Source organism: Telopea speciosissima, unplaced genomic scaffold, assembly GCF_018873765.1.
Source record: "Telopea speciosissima isolate NSW1024214 ecotype Mountain lineage unplaced genomic scaffold, Tspe_v1 Tspe_v1.0306, whole genome shotgun sequence".
Classification (NCBI taxonomy): domain Eukaryota; kingdom Viridiplantae; phylum Streptophyta; class Magnoliopsida; order Proteales; family Proteaceae; genus Telopea; species Telopea speciosissima.
In genome coordinates this window covers 16132-24332 of record NW_025317642.1, presented here as the reverse complement: position 1 = coordinate 24332, position 8201 = coordinate 16132, and the positions used below count along the sequence as shown (strand labels likewise).

The following is an 8201-nucleotide window of genomic DNA, read 5'->3' as shown; positions in this document are numbered from 1 at the left end:
TCAAAGGATAAGCTAGAGGCCCGACTAGATTTGAAAGACATGAACATTAGACCATCTCTACATCCACAGAGGATAGAGGGGAGCTCCAAAGTGATTGTACCTCCAGCCAAGCCATACAATGTCCAAGGTAGAAAAAGAACAGGTTTTGCAAAGCTTTAGAGGGTTTGAAGGTCCCGATGGTTATTAGGAAACATATCACGTTATGTGAAAGTCACTGAAAGGGATATATCTGGAATGAAAAGCCATGATTGTCATGTTTTAATGCGGCAACTCCTTCCTCTAGCAATTCGTGTACATCCAATGAATAATGTGAAGTTGGTGTTGCTTTGTCGGGTGTGGGTTCTTTCGATGTCTATGTGCAAAAATTGCTACAAAGGATGATTTGAACCAACTTAAAGCAAATATTGTAGAAACCCTATGCAATCTAGAGAGGATATTCCCTCCTACATTCTTTGATGTTATGGTTCATCTATTGGTTCATTTACCACGAGAAGTATTATTGGGTGGACCAGTCCATTATAGATGGATGTACCCTTTTTGAAAGGTTAGTCATTATTCTATTTGCATTAATTTTGTATGTTTGATTTCTTTTATTTATTTTTGTTTTCATGTAGTAACTTTGCATGCTAATAGGTTCAACAAGACCCTTAAGGATTACAAACGTAATAATAGACACGTAGAAGGGTCTATTGCGGAGGATACATTGCAAATGAATGTCGACATTTTGTTCTGCGCATATCAAAGTACTTGAGACGCGTTTAACCCGTCCAAATAGGAATGTTGATAACGAAAATCTACAAATGGAACAACAACATTGGATTTTTTCATGCAAAGGTAGACCTTTAGGAGCTGCTACAATGGTGCAATTAGACTGGAAAAACATCCAACAAGCACATCGATATGTTCTCTTGCATTATGAACCCATTGATAAATATCGGAAGTAAGTGTCAAGATTAATGTTACTTTACTTCACTTCAATCAAGTCTTCGTTTTCCCTAATAGGACTTCTCTAAATGTAGGGTCCATTTAGAAGTGCTTAAAGAGAACCTAAGCTATAAGGTGCATCTGTGCTTAACTTCTCTTTATTTGTTTTAAGTTCGCACTTGACAAGCACATATACTTATTATAATTGTGATTTTGTTCCAATGCAGGTTTAGGTGATGGCTGAGCAACAGAGTTCTGGGGACCCTAATGCCTCATCATCATCATCATCTACAAGTACAACATTCGGTTTCTAGTTTTAAATACTTAATAATTAGGCTGATTGCATTAATTGGACACCACATTAATCACTAATACTTTCACATTTTTAAGCGTAGGTCGTAAGAGAGGGCGCACAAGAGGCCTTTCCATCAATTCAAGGCTGGCTCTAATAAGAAAGATTTGGAATTAGATAAGCATGACATTGTAGTTGGCGCTAATGCAGTGAGGCATCCACATACTCGGACTACTTGCTAGGATGCCAACCCTGCTACCATTAAACTATCCTGATGGAGAAAGGTTCGAATCATCATAAAGAAGATGCGTGGAAGAAAATTGAGGTATGGTGATATCCCATCTTATTTTCACTATAAGATTGATCTAATTTCATAGGTAAGTATTGATTTTCTATTTGGGTTTAGACTTGTACTAATTGAATTTGTTTAATAGGAAAAATTTAATGTTTCGAAAGATGCCCAACGTGTTATTTTCATGAGAATGAGCCACTCATGGCGGGATTTCAAGGCCGCTACGAAAAAGAGACAGAGATAAAATATCCTAATTTTTATAATGCTCCCCGCCCTCTGATCCCGTAGACATTCATGATCAATGGGCATACCTCATAGGGAAGTGGACATCGAGAACTGGCGGGTAATATGTTTTTTTAGACAATGAATTGTTCGATTTCATTTTACTTAATTAAGTATGACACATATTTTAATGATGGGTTTGATATATGATAGGCAAAATCTATAGCCAACAAAAATAGGAGAGAGAACCAACAAGTGTCTCATACAACTGGCCAGGAAGAGTTTCGCAGGTAGCACACGAGATGGTAATTTTCTTATGCACATCTCATGAACATTTGGTAATATCATAAATGGATGTGATTATATTTAATCTAACTATGATATCTGCTTGTTCGGCGGCTTGAACACCCGATGGTGCGATCCTACTAGAGTGCGGTGTTTAAGAAAACCCACCAAAGGAGAGATGGCGATTACATAAATCAGCGACAAGAGATATCATAGTAAGTATTTGTCAAGGTTAATAATGTTTATAAAATTTATGCATATTCTTGGGTATCTATTGGAATGTCCGTTGTTAACTGTTATACATTGGTTTATAGGATAAGTTTGAAGAGAAATTGGAAGAACTACCCCGAGAAATGAGAGAGCGAGTGTTGTCCAAAACGATCTTTTTGTGGAAGCATTTGGCGTTGATCCTCAGGCCGAGTGCGTGGTGCGGAGCCTAGGCGTAAAGCCGAGTACTCTTGGCCTTACACAAAGAAATATTGAGGAGAGACGGGAGAAAGAAGAAAGACAAAGAGAATTTGCAATGATGAAGGAAGAAATTGCTGATTTGAAACGTGTTGTAGGCGATCTATCTCAAATACTTGGGGTAGAAGTAGTTCGGAAAGTTCAACTCACTTATGTAAGTAATAAAATTACGAAATTTTGTTGGTTTTTTATTTTAATTTTTATCCAAGTACTATATATATTGATTTTACTTACCCATTCATTTGAGCAGTGATAATTGAGGCCATTGCATTAGTTGGCTTTTTTGTCCGTCTATCCGTACAGTGTATGCTTTCGATACTTTCAAGATTTGAGTTTCATTTGAACTGTTGCATGGATTAGTTTTGAGTTTGATTTGGGTCTTTTGACAGTCTTCTTCCTACTCTTTAATCCTTCCTACTCTTTAACAAACCCCAACTTTGAACAACAAGCGCATGTGAAAACAAACCCCAAACCCCGGCACCGGCTTAAGCCAATTTGCCTAAATAGTGAGCTAAATATGTTTTCACCTTGCATTCATTTTTCTCTTGTATGTTATACCTCAACACTTTCCACAATTTAAATCCTTGATAACATAGTATCCAAAGATCAATTCTTCCAAGAAACCTTAGACTAATGGCAATTCAAGGTATTCATATTCCTGCAACCATAAGTAATTGTATTGTAGTGAAAGCTCTATTTGATGATAGATTAGGTCTTTAATTTGGAACATATCTTAGAAATAGTCAAACTTGCATTTGTTATTCTTTTTCTTACATATAAAAAATAGACAGTCTTGAAGTTCAATGGTGTGTGTTTGAGGGGAGGGGGTCAATCTTGCTTCTAATAGAAAAAATTAGAAGTAAAAAAAAAATGAAACTTCAATCGAGTATTAACTAGAGCTCCTAAAAGCATAACATACCCGTGTTCTTGTCTTGTTTGCCGGTGGAGGCGAGGAAAGAGGAGGAGGAGTTGAAGGAGGTGATGGAGGTGTTGGAGCAGACTATTGATTCATAGAAAGGATCATTGAGCTCAAACCTCAAATTACGATTGGGCATGAGAACTCTCCCACATTGCTTTGCATTGCAACAATTTGGGATATGAGCAACAACTTCAACTAAGCATCTATTGCAATCATTCGAGATATATCAGAGTACACTGAATTAACCCATGAGTCTTCTCAAAGTTGTTTGTATAATTCACACCCTTGCAAACATTCGAGTGGAAGAACCAAAGACGACTTGGTTCACAAGGTCATTCATTAAATTTGCCAAAGTCGATTAAATTGAACCGGGTTTGACACATTATTCACATTCCACAAATACCAAGTTGGATTTTCTTGCATAGTTGAGAAGATGAACTGATCGGAGTACCTTAACATGCATAAATCATACCTTTGCACTGTTTGATTGGGACAACGTTGTGTGATATCTTTACTTGCTATGTTAACACAATTTTGACATTCTTGGGAAGTAATATAAACCTTGATGAAGAGACCATAGACGTGTTGGAATTCGGTAATTGTTGTGTTGTAGAATCGATCGTTGATAGCATTAGAGGATCGAGAAGATAGAAGATGGTTGAAATTGTATGATCTGTGTTAGATTTGTTTTTTGGACCTCCGGTTCACTTTTCTCTGTGTATTTCAGATTTGTGTGCATGTGTGTGCATGTGTATGTAAATGCATTTATTTCCTTGATTTTCATTGAATCTAAAATCGCTAGGCATTTGGGTATTCTCAGCATTTTCGATTGAAGCATGATTCTTGTCTCTATGTAAGCAATTCCAAGGTTTCGGTGGAAGTAATGCTACTTTTTAATGCTTACTTCTCCTTGAGACAAGCTTTAATTATCCGAGTTAAGAACATCTAGGAAAGTTGCACAATTCAAGGCTTTGAGTGTGGGCTTGAGTGTGAAGATCTGTGAAGAGGTTTTATTTATACAAGCCGGTGAAGGATGGTTGATTGGATTGTTTATCTGTCCCTATAATTTTTGTTTACTTTGTTATTGGTACTTGTGCATACCTCTTGTCACCTTCAGTCTTACTAATTAGTTTATATTGCTATTTGATGGTTTTGTGTAGGATGGAGATGGTGTTCAGGTCTTGGAATTTCACTTTTGGGCTTGGTTTCCTCACTGGAGTATAACTTTGGTGGCTTGAGAGATCCATGAACTAATATTATTTTACTTGCTAATTGGGTTATGAATTTTTTATAGAAGGGGGTCTCTTTGTGGTCTTTTTGCGAGATCAGAACCTTAGTACTATGGATTTTGTGTAGGAGGGGATCTTTTATCTTTTTGTAGTATTGGAACCTTAGAACTATGGATTACGTGTAGGAGGGGATCTTGTCTTTTTGCAGTATCGGAACCTTAGTACTTTAGACTCGTTTTTATTTTATGTTTAATGGATATTTTACATAGTTCAATATATCTTGGCATTAGTAAAATCATTATTTTGTGGGATTTATGTGTTCTATATGAAACAAGTGGTCGAAAAGATTAATATGGATGAATGCATTATATATGAAATAGGTGGCGAATGAATCTATTATATTTGAAACAGGTTAATGGAATAGATACGAGAGCTATTCTTAAATTTTAAAAAAAAAATAGCACCTATAGCGGCGTTTTTAAAAACGTCGGCAAAAACAAAAAGCCAGGCCTCATTTACCGGCGTTTATTAACAAATGCCTCAATATTATTGCCTCAGCGCTTTTATAAACGTCGTTTTAGTGTACTAAGCCCCGGCATTTGCTACAAACGTCGCAACAATTAGGAATTCAATGCCTACCTCGGCACTTTTAAAAACGTCGTTGTAGGACATTTTCCACGCGTTTATTAAACGCCGCGGTAAAGGCACTTACACGTCACTCTCAAAAACGCCGTTGTACAAAAGCGGCGGTACCTTCGCCGGCGTTTCTACGGCACAAAGTAGAACGTCGTTGAATGATACTGCGGCGTTTTTGGGATCTATAGCGGCGTTTAAAAACGCCGTCGTAGACCCAATTTCTTGTAGTGCTTTTAAAAAATTAACTCAATTGAAAAACTTTTCAGCTGATTGAGTCTATATTTATTATAATTTTTCCTAGGATTTAATCAATAGTTCATGTTTTATATTGAATTGATAACCCGAAAATAGTCTACACAAACCAGGATACTTCTTCAACAATAATGTTAAACTGGTTTCAACACTGAGAGAGGGGATGAATCAATGTAGTAGATTTTTAACCTTTTCAAACTCAGTGTACACACTTCAACTACTGTATACTGACCTTGAACATTTGGTTAATTTGAACTTGTAGCACAAACCTGCAATCAATACATTGGCTGGGGCAATCCCAATCTTATCAGTTTCACAATCGTATGCAATCCCGCATTCCAACCAAGATTGATCAGGCCATCTAGGAGATGCATGCTCACTTTATGCACACTAATGCACTTTTATGCCAACTCAAATATCTACAACACATAATATACGTGGTTCGACAATTTACTTACAGATAAATGAAGAAAGAAAGGAGGAGGAGGAGAAGAAAAATAAATAACCTTGATGAAATTTACCAAGTACAGAAAATGAGTAGAACAGAATAAAACAACCAGGGGAAAAGCATGTGAACATGATGAATGAGTGTCTGCAGCTTTATTCTTGAAACTTTCGTCAGAAACAAGAAAGCCTATATAACCTCCAAATATGGGACAATGACCTATCTCTCAATATTACCACCAAAGAGAACGACTTCGGACTTTCCATACAAAGCTAAGAGACATCTCCTTTTCAAAAACCCTGAGCCCACCAATTTTGAATTTATTGTTACAAAAATCTCTGCATTTAATAAGCCCATACACTTGATAGCTGGAGAGAGAGAGAGAGAGAGGGTTGGGCCTTTTGATCGAACTCAGTTTGGGGGACATTAGAGTTCATACCAAGATGGGGGGACGTTAGGGTTCATACCAAGAAGCCCACATGGTAAAGAGGATGATGATGAGGATGATGGCATGAGAGCAGCAACAATGCAATCCATTTGATTGGTGGGTACATATGAATAAGACCCAGATAGCAAATTTATTGGAAGGCTAGTAGCAGCAGTTGGGTCGACTTCATGTGTAGCACAAGAAGAAGAAGACGAAGATAATGATGATGATGATGATGGCAAACCAGTACATTCATCCATGTCCAAATCCAACATTTCACACAAGTTTGGCATCTCAGACATCACCAGTGGATCATCAAATGATGTTGAAATAAACTTGGAATCAACTTGGGGGTAGTAAAACAGGAGATGATCACCATTTTCCTGATTCTCATGGGGTTGATAATTGAAAGACCATGTTGGGTCAGAAGAAGATCCATCTTGGAAAAACATGGGTGGAATTCCATGAGAATTGATCATATCGTAATCCACGAATCCGGTCACAGGTTTGAGATCACCATTGTTGGAACTTTGAGGTGCAGAATAAATAGGATTGTGAAATTGAAAATGTTCTTGTGGGGCATCAATGATGAAGTTAGGGTTTTCAGTTGTCATTGGCAACCCAACCTCATTGAAACCAGAATATTGGTGATTATTAATGGAGACATGATCATCAGGAATGGTAGCTAGATCAGAAACAACATGAGAGAAGAGCTTCTTCTTTACACTTGAGTTCCAGAAATTCTTGACTTCATTATCAGTTCTTCCTGGCAAGTTCTTGGCTATCTGAGACCATCTGTAAAAAAAGACAAATTTTAATGAATTAAGTCTAAATAACAACTTCAATTTCTCATGATGATAGCTATAATGAGTATTTACTAATTACCTGTTACCAAGAATTCTATGGAGTTGTATGATAAGCAATGCCTCTTGAGGAGAGAAGTTTCCTCTTTTTAAGTCAGGTCTAAGGTAATTAATCCATCTTAGCCTGCAACTCTTTCCACATCTTTGAAGGCCTGCACCATTAAATAGGTTAAACACTATATCTATATCATCTTTATTTATTTCTTGATTGGCAGAGCAGAAAAAAAAGCTTCAATTCAAGCAATCCACTTTAAAGATAGAAACCAAACAACTTCAAATTAATTTTACCTGCGAGTCTTGGAACTGAGCTCCAACAACCATGGCCGTAGGTGGAAATGTAGTTGATGAGTTTCTCATCTTCCTCAGGTGACCATAGTCCTCTCCTTACTTTCTGTTTGTTGCAGCATGAATGATGGCCCATTCTCTCTCTCTCTCTCTCTCTCTCTCTCTCTCTCTCAAACACAGATAATTGGGGGGAAATAATATTAAAAAAATGATAATTAGAACCATGAGAAGTTGAGCAGAGGAAGAGAAGCCATGGCCAAGGAGGGTTGAAGCTGCAGAGACATGAGAGGTTCGAGAGAGAGTGTGGAACGAGAGGGAGAGTACAGTAGTTGTGAATTTAATGAGGGTGGTGTACCACCACCTCCATGATGACTCCAATGAGGTTTTATGGGAAGAACTGCAATGGCTCTCTCTGAAGAAGTTCCTTGGTTCTTATTGGATTAATTTACGGGGATCTTCTAGGATTGATCTTACTTATAGACACATGGCGCACATGCAACCACCATGAACAGGTCCCACTCTTGATATTCTGCAACAACACCAGAAAGCTGATCAACTGGGTATGCATGGGATCTTTATCCCCTCAATTTGCCTGCCCATCAATTTCATCTCATAGGAGGGCAGAAATGACCACCCTACCCCCTGCCCGAACACACTGCACGGAT

General features: G+C 37.6%; 1 protein-coding gene across 1 annotated transcript; it reads right to left on the bottom strand.

The window, feature by feature from the left end:
* Positions 1-6387: 6387 nt before the first annotated feature.
* LOC122647966 (transcription factor WER-like) lies at positions 6388-7962 on the bottom strand. The gene is made up of 3 exons (XM_043841252.1): positions 7540-7962; positions 7274-7403; positions 6388-7183 (listed from the first exon to the last, which is right to left on the bottom strand). Exons 1-3 carry the CDS (start codon positions 7670-7672, stop codon positions 6388-6390), a joined length of 1059 nt encoding a protein of 352 aa, XP_043697187.1. The 5' UTR covers positions 7673-7962.
* Between the last annotated feature and the right edge of the window lie 239 nt (positions 7963-8201).